This window comes from Phodopus roborovskii, unplaced genomic scaffold (assembly GCF_943737965.1).
Source record: "Phodopus roborovskii unplaced genomic scaffold, PHOROB, whole genome shotgun sequence".
Lineage (NCBI taxonomy): Eukaryota > Metazoa > Chordata > Mammalia > Rodentia > Cricetidae > Phodopus > Phodopus roborovskii.
Window position 1 is genome coordinate 16,332,567 of NW_026126636.1, and position 15,756 is coordinate 16,348,322.

General features: G+C 39.0%; 2 protein-coding genes across 2 annotated transcripts in view; both read left to right on the plus strand.

Moving 5' to 3' along the window:
* LOC127238813 (zinc finger protein OZF-like) overlaps positions 1-15,756 on the plus strand; it is a 300,203-nt gene that overhangs the window by 84,475 nt on the left and 199,972 nt on the right. The window lies entirely within an intron of this gene.
* Positions 1-15,756, plus strand: part of LOC127238806 (vomeronasal type-2 receptor 116) — a 74,013-nt gene that overhangs the window by 55,775 nt on the left and 2,482 nt on the right. Inside the window, exon 7 of the mRNA XM_051207546.1 lies at positions 10,721-10,731. Coding sequence (XP_051063503.1) covers positions 10,721-10,731 — 11 coding nt within the window. The remainder of the gene's footprint in view (positions 1-10,720; positions 10,732-15,756) is intronic.

Below are 15,756 nucleotides of genomic sequence, written 5' to 3' on the forward strand. Positions count from 1 at the left end.
CAGCAAGCATCACTCATATTTATTTGACTTTGAGGCTTTCATAGTTAGTCTTCTAATACCTACAATAGAATAATCCAGAGGATGATCCTCAGTGGAATTCTCTAGAATCAATTCAAATGAAATAGAATGTGGCAAAATCAATTCCATGTCCTATTTCTACTGTCACTTGAACCCTTCCCCATTCCTTCATGCCTTCCTCAGTTCCTCTTAGATACCTGGATCCTCTGTTAATGTCTCCTCTCTCTACACCATCCAGAGCTTATTGTCTGATTGACAGGTGAGCAGGACTGGTTGAGCAGTTGGAGACCTGCATATGAGAAAGAGATTCTTCAGAAAGCACCTGGAACTTTCCATGGAACAAACGTGAAAGATGTTGACACCTGCAAAACGAGAGAGAAAACATCAGAAAAATGTCTCTTTCTCTGAGGATTTCACTTTACTTTGTGGGATGTGAGACTCATTCACACGCATGCAGAATAGTTTTTCAAGGAACCCTGAGCAGGAGAAAAAGAGACTGCAGAAAAACTATTCTTACCCACAGAAACCAGACTGTTGTACTTCAACAGGAGATCTCTGTAAAGTGAGCAGGGTCTAGGCATTTCTACTCCTCCTGCAAGAAAGAGGTCCACAGTCATGGCATGGAATATCAACAAACCCTAAAATAAAAAGCAACAGACTGGCCAAGCGTGCATGGGCAGAGTGCTTTTCTTGAATCATAGAGACATTTTACTGATCTAGGTCATTCAGCATAATTACACAAAAAGTGCTTGCTAATTTTGTTTTCATCTATAGTGAGTTTTCTAATTATAAAATGTGTGACCTGGTAGCCACTCACAGCATCCATATAGTGCTTGCTTGAATCTAAGGTATAACATTAATATCTAAGCATAGGAAGACACATTTCTGCTGCTTGTACATCATAAGAGTGCATACATTTCAGATGGAAAATTAACTGGCTTCAGTTAATAAAGTAGTTATGGGGTAGCCCACCAAAGATCATCATTCAAACCAACTCAAAGCATTTATTCCAGCCAACTGAGACCACACCAAAGTGTTTGGGGGCCTAGACAGAAGCTCCAAGTGTCCAGAACATGGGATTTTTAAGGACAGAGACCTAGGTCCAGGAGTCTTGCGTGGCAGTTGCAGGAAGTTTTGCAGAATAAGCAGTTTGAAGCAAGCAGTTTTTAACAGAAGCTAAGACACACACACATAGAGCTAGGATAAAAGGTTAGGTGGAGGAGGTTCTCCTCAAGCAAGTTTTAACAAAGGCTAAGTAAGATAGGTCCCTCAGATAGAGTTGGGTAATTTTCCATGGGATTCTCCATCAAGGAAATCAGATTCGAGTTAAGCCTGGAAACGGTCTGCGCAAGAATACAAGATGGAGGAAGCTCTGCACTGTCTTGTCCTGTCACAGTGTAGCTTTTGATTCAATCAAACCTGCACTGGTTCCTCGCTCGACATAGCTACAAAGCTCTCTGGGTGCATAGTCCCAGGGAAAACATGCCTGAATTTAAATTCCAGGAGCTTTGTGATTGCTACAATAACAGCGAAGAGAACCATGTTTGCAGACATCATATAAATGCAAACGCTCTGCCACGTTATTTCATGAAAGTATTCTGACAACCGTAAGACAAATGAAAGAAAATAATAACGATAAGCCCCGGTTCATAGGATCTCAAACTTCCCGAGAACGGTAAGATTTCGGCGACAGAAGTTCAAGAGCGGGCTCGGCGAGCACAGCCCTGCTCGGTTCCCGCAGGCCCCAGCCCCGCAGCCCTTCTGACCTACGAGGTTCCAGGGGCGCCGGTGGGAGGACGCGGGGCTGCAGGGCTGCGGGGCTGCGGTTCCCGCCACTGCGCTGCTGGCTGGTGACTCTCCCAGGGAACCCCACGTGGCACCTGTGGCCACCGTGAGTTTCCAGGTCGTCCTAGAGAAGCCAGGGTCCTCCGCCCGGGAATCCGGACCACGGCGCTGCCCCGGGTCCCACAGTGAATGGTGGGTTTTCCCGTCACTCTGCCCTGGATCCGTAGAGCTCACCCTGGCCCCGCCCACCAGGCGCCGGTTCCGGTTACGTGATTCCTGTAAATCCACGCACGCCGGGCGCTTTCTCTTTCTTAATTAGCTGTCCAAATCCATCTGCGTCTTTTGTTTTGTTTTTTTCTTTTACCATTTCTCCTCTGACCAGGCAGGTGTCCCCGCCCCGTGCAACCCTCCCAGCCCACTCCGTCTCCCGCTGCCTCCCACACAGCTGCAGCTGTCAGGCTGCACTGGACCGGCTCTGCACAGACTCCACACACGCTTGCTGCCAGCCTAGACCAGAGCTGCATCCAGGAGGACGCTGTACCCGGGTATCTGACTCTGTGTTCTCACACCCACCCATAAGATACAAGTTATCCCGCCCAACTTCTCATCTTGGGATAGCAACGCCCCTAAAAAACGCACAGCAAAAGACAACGCCCTAAATTCTGGTGCTGGGTCCCATTCCCAGAACAAATTAAAATTAAGACAAAATACCTTTGACTCAGATCTCAATCCATAGCTGTGTCCCTTGAGGAAAGCACTTTAAGTGATATCCAAGATACAGAACTGGAAAACCAGAATCATGTTCAAGGAGGTCAAAGCATATGAAAGCACGGGAATGCCCATAAAATGGTTGATGGGCAAGGAAGAAAAACAAATGCCACAAGGAAATGGGGACAATGCAGGACATGAAAACTAAATTCAATAAATAGTTAGAAACATCGAAAAAACACAAACTGAAATGAAACAGGAAATGGAAAGCGCAATAGCCTAGTGTTAAAATAAATAAGGTAGGAGACTATCAGGGTTAGAAGACAAGGTAGAGTAGCTGGATATCTCAATGAAAGAAAATGAAGAATTAAAATAAAATGCTCAGTGAAAGCAGCGTGAAACCCAGCTGCACATTCTAATCTTCTTATATAAAGTATCTTCAATTTTAAACACAGTAACTCACTCTGGATAGCTTTCCTGGGAAGCTGGATAGTCATTTCCATCTCTCTGCAAATGAAATAACACTAAAAAGCCATCTTTATCTCCCTCACAGACCTCCACTTTTGCCAGTCAAATATCTGGAATTACACTATTAGTGATATTGACATGGGGGAAGACATTTCAGGAATTCAGCGTTTAGAAAGGAAATCGGTGACTGAGGAGTCAGGGGTAAGTCAGCCCGTTAACAGCCTAGTGCTGAATTCATCCTGTGCTGTTGTTAGACCCTAATTCCAGGGTTCTGATGGGCCGGTGGGAGAGCCCCATGACACAAACACCAAAACCAGGAGATGCAACAAGCAAGAGGTGTTTATTGAACGAGTGCACTTGGGTGACAGCAATCTCGGGGAAAGCTGCACAGCCCTCAAAGGGTCCAGGTTCTTTTTATAGAGAAGACCACAAATCAGCATGCATGCATGGGGCACAAGGTGATTGATTACAAAGTATGATCTCATGTTTGAGAGATCACCCAGGTGTGACCAGTTCTTATTCAAAGGATAAACCATAGAATGACTTGGAAAGTCCCTAGACTGTTGGCCAGGAGTGACCCAGACAGGGCTGTTCATCTGGAATCATTTGTTCCAGGGTTGGGGGCCTATTTCCTTGTTGTGGGCCAAGACCTGTGAGAAACTTCTTTCATACTCTGGCTTTCTCTTGGCTGTACATTTAGAGCCTTCAGTTATTCCACAAAGGTTTGATGATACAGTAACTAGCCCTATTTAACAAGATCAGCCTAGCATAAAACCACTAGCCCCATCAACATAGTAACCTTTCTTGTTCTCATAATTCATGTTTTTTCCTCCCATGTCAACGTCCATTCTTTATGATTTTCTATATTCTGCTAGCATGAACTATTTTCTTGCCCCTTTCCCATATCCTTGCTCTGCAAACTAAAATCTTTCACTGTACTGCTGTAACTGCTAGATGGTGGCATTGGCATTTTGTTATCTCCCAAGGAACTTTGTCTTCCAGAAATCACTTAAAAGGCATTTGTAGATAAAATATACAGAATTTACTTTTTTTAAAAAAATTGCAGTAGTGAATGCAGAATCCCAGTACTGTTCCAGATACAGAAAATAAACAATGTACATGGTCACAGCCTTACGCAAGTCAGCTACACCATGCCACCTAAAGCTCTCGGAATATTGAGGGAGAGGAGGGGGAGGAAATAAGGAGTGGAAGAGGTAGAAGGCCATGACCTTGCCATTCTCCAGACTCCACACAACTGTAGTAATCAGTGACTCAGACCAACTGTGTTCACCTGCTCTGGGCTCACTCAAGACCAGCCGTAACAACAATCAGTCTTAGGAACCTGAAAGGCTCACAGGGCCCCACCCTTTACCTTTCAACTGTGGCTATGGATGGACTTTAGGAGAAGGGGAATCACTGTCTTTAGTTGTGTCTCCGCTGCTGAGCCCACCAGGCTCCAACACATGTCTCCAAACCCATGCTCTCACAGATGGCCCTGGTTAATCTTGGTGGGTCAAAAAAAAAAAAAAAAAAAAAAAAAAAAAAAAAGAAAGAAAGAAAAGAAAAAGAATAGAAATGAACTAGAATGAGAGACAGAAAGGGGTAGGGAAGGGGACACACACATACAGGGAGACAGAGAGAGGGGAGAGGGAGAGAGAGAGAGAGAGAATTATTGGGAAAATGGTCAATGGTCCAGGATTGTAGGGAGTCAGGGATGCGAGTACACTGAGTAAGTGAGGTATATCATGTGGAAGGGAAAACAATAATAATACAAATGACCACACCAGCCTGCACTTTTATTTTCGTATCTTTATCTGGTATGGAGCCAGGTAATGCTAGCTTCATTAAGAGTCTGGAAGCCTCAGTTTCTTTTTGTATCAAGAATTGCTTTAAGTCGCGTCAGTATGTTATTCTCTGAAGTTTTAACAGAACGCTGTCAGGAATTAATCTTCAGTGATTCTTTGTTTTGTTTTGTCTTTTCTTTACTCTTCCTTCATTTGCCACTGCATTGTTGTTGCTGGATAATTATCAGTTTATTTATTTCATGTTGGTGTAATTTTGTATGTGAAATGAATCAGGGTATTTGTCCATTTCTTTGGAATTTCCAGTGTAGTTGCCTGGAGGTCTTTAAAGTCAGTAGGCATCACATATGCTTGTCCACTCATACCTACTGATTAGGCTGTGCAGTTAGGTTTGTGTACGTCTCAAGTCATGTTGACAAAAAAAGGGCTGTACACACAGCCATCAGGGGAATGGGAACTAAATCTCCTTTAAGATTCCATCTCACCACAGTCAGAATGGCCATGACCAGGATAAATATATTCTGACATGAATGTGAGGAAAGGAACAGTATTATACACTTTTTGTGGGAGTGTCAATTAGAGCAGCAACTTTGGAAAACAGTGAAGATTTTTTTTTTCTCAAAAAAAAAAAAACTAGAAGTATATCTACCATATATACTACATTGTTTGGTCATGTCTTCCTAGATGGTCTCCTGATTGTAGCCTCCACTTCTCTGTGTTCACCCATGCCCATGTGCATAGGCTGAGGGAAAAAAGACTCCAGAATATTCCAAGTCCCTTTAGAGATTCTAGCTAAGAAATAGATTTATCATAATTATAACAAGGACCAGGTTTGTCTGGTGTGTTCTGAGGTTCAAACTGTTCTGTCACGATTGTGATCTTTAAAAGGGCATGTTCACTTTTCAGATGTCATGGAGGTGGAGGGGTTCTTGGACCCGCACTCTGGCCCAGTGCTCACCCGGAGCAGTGGGCCATCAGGACAAAGGATGGGGGGATGGCAGGCTCTGGGTGGTGTATCTATTTTCTTCTTTTTTTCTACTCTCTATTTATTCTCTCTGACTGACAGTTCTCACTATCCCTTTCCTGTCTAGCTATTGGCCAATCAGCTTTTTATTAGACCAATAAGGTGCCTTAGGAACACAAGGAGAAACAAAAAACGCATCCCTACATAGTTATCCAAATGCAAGATAAACAAGTGTAACGCATCCTGACATCATTAAACAAATGCAGCATGAACAAATGCGACACACCTTACACAGATAAATCAACATTCCATAACGTTGTCCTCATATTGCTGAACTACTTCAGCTAATGAGTCTCTCTAGTGATAGAGCTACGACTATTTGATTTTAACTGGTACCTTTTTGATAATGAGGGATCTTGAAATCCACTATGTGTTTTGGTATGTCAATAGGCATTCTATGTAGCCATTTGCCCATTTCCTTTGACTGGACCAAATATTCACACCTTCTGTTGAAGATAAGCGGTGTTTTGCCCTTTTCTGGAATTTTCTCTGATGAAATTAGGATGCTGTCATCCATTGAGGCTTAAAAAGGAAAGAATGTTAGTGAAACACTGGCAGGGAATTAGGGAAACAGAACAATCGTGAGAAGCAATCACACAGACTGAACTAGTTGACATCAGCTCTCAGCAAGTCCAAGTTTCTCCCAGGATTGCCTGGGGCTGTCATGGTGTAGACTAGTTTTGGAGCAGTTTGTAGTCCACACATGATTTATGGATGGTATCTAACAGCTGAGTATAAATCTGCTGCATAAGATGCAGATTAGTGACAGGAGTTAAAATTAAAGAACTTAAGGAAAGTCTTGTTAGAGCTTCCTCCTCATGAATAAGCAATGAAGCTCAATAAGCAATGAAGCTGAGTCTGTTAATTGACATGACCAGATGATTTATCTGGAGTCCATTTGACCTGTGACAGGGGTTCAAGTTGTGACTCCATGAAGAATACATAAATTCTTTTAAGTTCTGAAAAAGAGATCAATAAACTGCTGGAGTAGAGTCATACCTTTGAGTCATAGCAAAAGTTTGTGGACTGGAAAAAATGATTTGGGGTTAAAATATTAATTTGTTTTTGTTCAGAGAGTTGCTCCATATAATCTCAATCTAATTCTCAATCTCTTCAGAAAAGGAACTATCCTAAGATTCATATATAATCACAAAAGATGCCAGACAGCCCAGATAATCCAGAACAAATATAGGGTTTCCCATTCCAGATCTTGGGACATAGTGCAGAACCATAGTAATAAAAGCATTTTGTCACTGGCATGAAAAAAAAAACATTTTTGAGAACATTGCTAAAAACATGCTGGAGAAAAGAAAACATATTCAACTAATGGTGCTGAGAAAACTGGAAGTCCATATGCAGAAGAATGAATTGAGACAGTATCTATCACCTAGCATGACAATGGACTCCAATTTGATGACAGAAAGACCTAAACCTGAAACACTGAAACAGCTGGAAGCATGGGCAGTACCACACATGCTACCAGTGTTGGAAAAGACTGTCTGAATAGGCCTCCCTTTGCTGGAAAATTATACCCAACAATTGACAGGTAGAATTTTATAAAACTAAAAGCTTCTTCATGGCTAAAGAAACCATCAACCAGGTGAAAAGGAAGCCCACAGAATAGCAGAGAGCCTTTGCTGACTATCCATTTCTCCAAAGAAATCTATCCAGGATAAAAAAGAAAAATAAAATTTCAAGAAAGTATGAGTCAAATAAATAGCTGACCACTTTTAAAAATGGTCATGGGACCGGCTGATGTTCATGGAAGGCAAAAGAGAGGAAGTGGATGGGGTGTGCTGAGAGAAATACTTGGAGGAGAGGAAGAAGAGGAAGCTATGATAGGGCTGGAAAAATTAATTTATTGATTAATAAAATACAAATAAATTGGGCCTGGGATCTTTGCTGACCATTCTCAAAAGAATGAAATAATGGCTAAGATTGATGGTAGATGTCACTATGTAAATATGTTTCTCTTATTGGTTAATAAATAAATCACTGTTGGCCAATAGGAGAGCAAGATAGAGGGGACTATATCCCCAAAAATGATCATCATCAACAACTATTGGGAAAATGCAAATACAATTTTTTAACAATTCATCCTATCCCAGTCAGGTTAGCACAAATCAATAAAACAATGGACAGCAAATGTTAAGGGTAATACATGGAGTCCTCAGGAAATGGAGGTAGTGTGGGGGAGTGGCTCCTTTAGACAGGCTGTTAAAGTAGATGATGTAGGGAAGGGTAGTGAGTCTCACAAAGCTGTGTCCAAATCCAATAACACACATCCATCATTATCGAATAGAAGTCATTGTTCACACAGGATTTACATTTAACGATGTGCATAGTTGTCATTGCTGTCATGTTTACATTAACATGCATCATGGCTACAGCGCCACACACAGTAGAGTAATTGATTTAACTCATCCCTGGGCTTTTGGAAAGTGAACAGCATTTCTCCTGACAACTTTGCTCACAGCAAATGGCCAAATGAAACAACTTCCACCTAGATGTATTTATAAGGTATTACATCTCATAATGCCACTAAGGACTCAAAATTAAAGTTGTGGATGGACCAAATAATCTAGGAATAGAGGGTGTTGTGATAATATATTGATTCTGTCATTCATAGTGGATAAAAGAATATTACAGAAAGTCAAATTTCAGATTAAAACAGGAAACCTGATCTTTTCATTGACATAAAGTTGATAATTTAGAAATCAATTTTAAAAAACAATTATTTACATCAGAAAGAAACACAGACTATTTAGACTGGGCTATCAATACAATATATCCATTCAGAAATATATTTCTGGAAGAAGGAATATTCTGTCACTTCTAGAATCCTTGGAAATCAAAACTATTGATAGTGTCTGGTTCTACTGAGCATCATGCCTGTTATTGTGACTTCCTTGTGCCTGGCATCAGCCTTTTCTGACCATTTTTCCTTTCTTCTATTATGGCACCATCTGGTTTAACATGTTTGTCTCATCATAAATGGCTTTCCCATGAGTAGTTTCTTGGTTCACACTTATGGCCATTTCCACTAAGAGAATTTTGTGCCTTGGGACAGGTTCTACCTGGTATTAGATGAAATCATACTGCCTGTGGCTGGCGAAAATATTTTTCATCCATCTTGTATGTTATTGTTAACTCAGGGTCTCAGATTTAAAGCCTAAAGGGAGAAAGTGTAAGATAATTCCACAGGGGAGTGAAGAATATTGTCAGAAAGTACTTGGGTTGATTCCAATGATAATTAGGGTCACCAATAAAATTATAAACAAGCATGCACACACATATGAGCTGTGCATATACTTGCTGTATACTTGAGTTCCTGTTGTCATGCTCACGGATGGCCAGATACTTTGCTAATATGCTGTTCTCTTGGATTTTTATCTCTTGCTTTCTGCAGATTCCTACTTTTGTATGCTCCTACAACAGCAATGAGTGCTTAGTCAGAATGAATTACCGTTTAAATGGTAAAGGAAATGTGGCCATTTCTGTTTTTTTTCCAGCTTATGCTATCTATCCACTCAATAGAACAATTGACTGGAGGATGACTAAATTTAACAGAGAATTTATGGTTGAGTATGTCTTTTTTTCCCATTTATTCATTATGTAAATTTGACATCCACATGCCCTAGGGAAATATGGGTTCAAACATCATTATCCTCTCCTAATCCCAATAAGGCATTTTCTCTCTTGAATTCCTAGATCTCTTCTGTGGTGCTGTCTTCTTAGTGACTCATCTTATGACTTCAGAGGGGAATGGGAATTTGGGTTTTATTCATTTTCTTTTCCACCGTAGACACTGGGGATTTCCTCTATATTCCCTGCAATGCATGTAAATGCTCAGGATTTGGATATTTTCAATATTAGTTCTGCTGGAGATGGATTTCATAATGGAAGGTTAGTAGAGACTGAGGGGACTCGAGAAGTCTAGCAGTGATCCTGTGAGAAGAGCTGATGCCACCAAAGTTAGTGACCATCGATTCTCTTGTGTGTGAATGACAAGCAATATGTGTGTTTCCTGCTGAAGATTTGTAAGCAGGAATGTCAGAATTAGACACTGGAACCAACTTTCTACTTTAGAAATGCCTTCATCAGTTTCAAATTCTTCTATCTGACTTCTAATATTTGTATAATCCTATAACTTACATGTTTCCTATTTGGTCCATGAAAATACAATACAATTTGTATTGTTGTCATGAATGTCTTTCGGTGTACCCATTAATTGTGGTGAGGCCTCTGAGAAATGTTTCTAATCATTATCAAAGATGAAAGATTAATGCGTAGTGTCAGACAAGTTTAATTGAGTATCTTCGGTCTTGTTAAAAAGAAACAGCATGTATGTGAGGCTTAAAAATATGTCAGGAGTATTTTATTCCAGGCTGATATGCTCATAGTTACAACATGTAACTGAAAATGAGAAGTGCATTTTGCAGTCAAGTTGGAACTGAACATGAGCAACATGGAAATACATATACAAGAATTAGATTGGCAGCAATGGGTAGGAAAACACCTAAAATAAGAACAGGACTGATGGATTATTGTCTGTGTGGCATTACTGTGTCTGCTGCAGTGTGGTTGTGGATTAAGTCATCAGTTCAGCAGTGGAAGAGGGAAAATGTACAAGTGTGAAATGTCATTAGACATGAGGCTGTTGTAATAGGTTTAGTCTCAAATGGACATAATGCAGGCAGCTGGGGATACTTAAAAAATGTGTATCTAGATAGAAATATTCTGTGGAAGAGTCTACTGGCACTAGGGATCACTGCTTACTATCAGACATTTGGCTTTGCTTGCTAGAAGGAGACTCTTATGCTTTATAGCAGATGATGTCCCCATTCCTCCCTGTTCCTCCTTTTCTCTACTCTTACATATGAGCAGCCCAGGCACCACTGTGCATCAGCCTGAGTTGCTCTCCGGGTTATATAGCAGCAACCTCATGCCTGCAAAGGGATTGTTATAATTTGAGCTCTCTGTAGCAGGGTTGTCTAATATGAAAAAGTAGAGAGTACTGTGTGTGATTTAATGTCTTATGGAAGTAAAACTAAAATAAATTTACAATTATAAACACTATAAAAGTTATCATGCTTGATTTAGACAACAAATTTTCAAATTATACTTTTCATAGAGAGTGGGATAGATGCAATCAATCATATACTCTTCAAGGCTCACAAAGGCTTTCATACTTTGATAATTTTTTTTTTTTTTTTTTTTTTTTTGCTTATGTGTGGGAAACTCTGTATGCAATTTGAAAAGTGGATTTTTTTTCTGGTTAAATTTCCTCATGTTCCAATTGTATCTACATATGTATATTTATCTTAATTTCCATAACTACAAAAGATCAGCAATTGCAGGGCTAGCATTATGTTCTATTACCATAGTTTTTGTGTGGTCTAATATTCTAATTTTATTTTAGTTTCTTGTTGTGAAAAGATGGTAAATAAGTACTTTGTAGGTACAGAATAATGTCTAGTAGATACAAAAAATGCCTCCTATCTGAGTAGGCATATTAGTCTACATATGCACATATATATATGAACATTACAGAATCTTTTAATTTCCCTTCAAAGTAATAATAGCAGTCTTTCTCACTGTAATGGGATTGCTTTTCCTTTACATTAACTTAAAAATATTGCTGATTTTGGATGTGCAAGTTGCATTGTATCAATTATATATACATTTATATTTAAATAACTTGAGACAATTTATTTATAAGATGAACATAAAATTCAAATTTTAAGATTTATTTCTAGTTTACTGCAGATATTCACCATGTTTTCAGTATTTTTCAAATTGAAGGACATAAATATCTGGATGCAACTTACTAGGCAATATTCTAGAATGTGAGGTTTGTTTAAGATCTTTACAGTAGGTCAATCTGAAGGTGTAAAATAACCTGAACTTTTAATTGTGCAGAGTCTATTTATCTCTTTTTCTATAGAGTGTAAATTATGTGAGGCGGGAAACATTTAGCAACCCACAAAGAATACTTCTCTTTACCTATTTTTCTACTGAAGAAAATCCATGATTTCTGGCACAATTGTAACATTTTTAAAATATTATTATTTATCAAGTACAAGAACAATAGTTTTCAGAAATAGCACACTCTTTCTGTTTAATCTCAAATATTTGTACTAATTTCTTTAAGTTTGGAATTATCATAGTTCTCGGTAATATTTATAAAGCTCCTAAAATGTCAAGCAATTGTTGAATATATTTATCATCATGACATCAATATCTATTTATGCTACAGAGGATGATATTTCATCATGTGTAAAAATGTACAATGGTTAAATTATTGAGATAAATGTATCCTTTTGATTTTAATTATATTTTATACATTTTATGGTAAACCTTGTATACGTTGCTGGTTATTCTGTTGTTGCACACCTATAACCTGAACATTTGTGTGTCACAGACAGGTTTTCAAGGCAGGCATGGTCTTTATACAAAGTTTAAGAGAACCCAAATAAATACTTACATATATCGTGGTAAATAAGGATCAGGATAAACAAATAGGCCGAATAGATGTTTATTCAGGGAGAAATAACTTACAACCTAGACAGATGAACACCAGGAAATTCAACCCGATCCTCTCCTGTCCAAGTCACACCAGAAAGAGAGCGCCTTTCCTGGCCCCCTCCGACCTCCTTCCATAGGTCACTCCGCCCATGGCTCCACACCCCCAATGGGCGTGGTCAGTGCGACCTCCTTCCACAGGTCACTCCGCCCATGGCTCCACCCCCAATGGGCGTGGTCAGTGCGACCTCCTTCCACAGGTCACTCCGCCCATGGCTCCACCCCCAATGGGCGTGGTCAGTGCCACAGAACTATCTCACTACATACATATTTAACAATAACATCATTTTAGAAATATCTTTTTATATGTTCTTAAGTACCATACTTTGTAAGTACCATACATACTTTGTGGATAGACCTAATAAAAAAACACAATTTGTGAATACCTTTTATTGAAATTGTCATATTTAATAGATTTTGGGGAGAATATAAACTTCTATTGAGTTGTGCATAGTGTGTTTTTATCTCTGTTCCCAAGAGAACAAAATGCCAAGCTCCAAGCTTGTGTATTTCCTCTGAAAAAGACTATTGTTCCATTTAGTTTTGTGTTTTTGCATTCAATGTGTATAGTTTTATATTAAAGGAGTGCAAATTTAGAACAACCAAGCTCTATGGATGATTTTTAAAGTTTCTGAACTAATATATTTTGTGTGGCAACTGTCTTCTCAAAATGTTGAGCATCAAAGCCCATCGGTTGGTATAAAACATAACGTTTCTGATCCAGAATGCTCATATTGAGGACATTTTGAAAGTATTGTTTCACGTGAGTATGTTATTGAAGGCTGCTGTATGCATAGTGGGAAAACAGTAATTTCTGTAAATACAGCATTTTCTACAGATTTAGAAATGCACAGTGTGTTAAATATAATGACACAAAGACTTATGATGTCCTTTGACTTCAGAATTTCTCTATTCTTTTTCATATTATTTGTCTATTGCTGAAATCGGAGTATTGAATCACTCACCATCTCTGTTCTTGGGTTGATCTGTGCTTTAGAATATGTTATTTTATTAAGGAAGTTGGGTCGCTTATGTAAACTATCATATCATCTGCAAATAGAGACAGTTTGACTTCTTCCTTTCCAATTTGGATCCCCTTGATCTCCTTTTGTTGTCTTATAGCGTTAGCTAGAACTTCTAGTACAATATTGAAGAGATATGGAGAGAGAGGACAGCCTTGTCTTGTTCCTGATTTTAGAGGAATTGGCTTAAGTTTCTCTCCATTCAGTTTGATGTTGGCTGTTGGTTTGCTGTATATTGCTCTTATTATGTTTAGGTATGTTCCTGTTATCCCTGACCTCTCCAATACCTTTATCATGAAAGGGTGTTGAATTTTGTCGAAGGCTTTTTCTGCATCTAGGGAGATAATCATATGGTTTTTCTTTTCCTGTTTGTTTATATGGTGGATCACGTTGATAGAATTTCATATGTTAAACCATCCCTGCATTCCAGGTATGAAGCCTACTTGGTCATGGTGGATGATTTCTCTGATGTATTCTTGAATTCAGTTTGCCAGTATTTTATTGAGTATTTTTGCATCGATGTTCATCAGGGATATTGGTCTGTAGTTTTCTTTCTTAGTTGTGTCTTTGTGAGGTTTGGGTACCAAAGTTATTGGGGCCTCATAAAAAGAGTTTGGCAATGAACCTTCTGTTTCTATCTTGTGGAACAGTTTGAGGAGTAGTGGTATTAGTTCTTCCTTGAATGTCTGGTAGAATTCTGCACTGAATCCATCTGGCCATGGACTTTTTTTGGTTGGAAGGATTTTGATGACTGCTTCTATTTCATTGCGAGTTATAGGTCTATTTAAGTTGTTTGTCTGTTCTTGATTTAATTTTGGTAAGTGATAGTTATCCAGAAACTTGTCCATTTCCTTTGAATTTTCAATTTTTGTGGAATACAGATTTTCAAAGTATGACCTGAAAATTGTCTGGATTTCCTCTGTGTCTGTTGTTATGTTCCCCATTTCGTTTCTGATTTTGTTAATTGGCATGTTCTGTCTCTGCTTTTTCGTTAATTTGGATAAAGGTTTGTCTATCTTGTTGATTTTCTCAAAAAACCAACTCTTTGTTGCATTGATTTTTTGTATTGTTTTCCTGGTTTCTATTTTGTTGATTTCAGCCCTCAAGTTGATTATTTCCTGGCATCTACTCCTGCGGGGTGAATTCGCTTCTCTCTGTTCTAAGGTTTTGAGTTGGGCTGTTAATTCTCTTATGTGACTATCCTCTGCTTTCTTCATATGGGCACTTAGTGCAATGAACTTCCCTCGTAGTACTGCTTTCAAGGTGTCCCATAAGTTCGGGTATGTTGTATCCTCATTCTCGTTGAATATTAGAAAGTCTTTAATTTCTTTATTTCTTCTTTGACCCAGGAGTGGTGCAATTGCACATTGTTCAGTTTCCATGAGTTTACAGGTTTTCTGCTATTTGTGTTGTTCTTGAATTGCAATTTTAAAGCATGGTGGTCCGATTAGATACAGGGGACTATTCCTATTCTCTTGTATCTGTTGAGGTTTGTTATGTCACCTAGTATGTGGTCGATTTTAGAGAAGCTTCCATGTGGAGCAGAGAAGAAGGTATATTCTTTTGTCTTTGGATGGAATGTTCTATAGATGTCTGTTAACCCCAGTTGAGACATAACTTCTGTTAATTCTTTTGTTTCTTTGTTGAGTTTCTGATTTGTGGTCCTGTCTAGTGTTGAGAGTGGTGTATTGAAGTCTCCCACTATAAGTGTGTGAGCTTTGAGTTTTAGTAGTGTTTCTTTTACGAATGTGGGTGACTTTGTATTAGGGGCATAGATGTTCAGAATTGAGACTTTGTGTTGATGGATTTCTCCTGAGATGAATATGAAATGACTGTCTTCATCTCTTTTGACTAATTTTGGTTTGAAGTCTAACTTGTTAGATATTAGGATAGCTACGCCTGCTTGCTTCTTATTTCCATTTGATTGGAAAATCATTTCCCAACCCTTTACCCTGAGGTAATGTCTATCTCTGAAGCTAAGATGTGTTTCTTGTATGCAGCAGAAGGATGGATTCTGTCTTCGTATCCATTCTGTTAGCCTGTGTCTTTTTATAGGTGAGTTAAGACCATTAATGTTGAGGGTGAGTAAGGACCATTGATTGTTGATGCTTGTTTGATTTAGGTTTGTTGTTGGCAGTGGTATTGTGAATATATTTGTTCTGCTTCACCCTAGGTTTCTGGTGTAGTTGGATTATCTGTTGCCTACATTTTTGTGGGCGTAGTTACCTTACTTGGGTTGGAGTTTTCCTTCCAATACTTTCTATAGGGCTGGATTTGTAGATACATATTGGGAAAATCTGGTTTTGTCATTAAATATCTTGTTCTCTCCATCTATATTGATTGA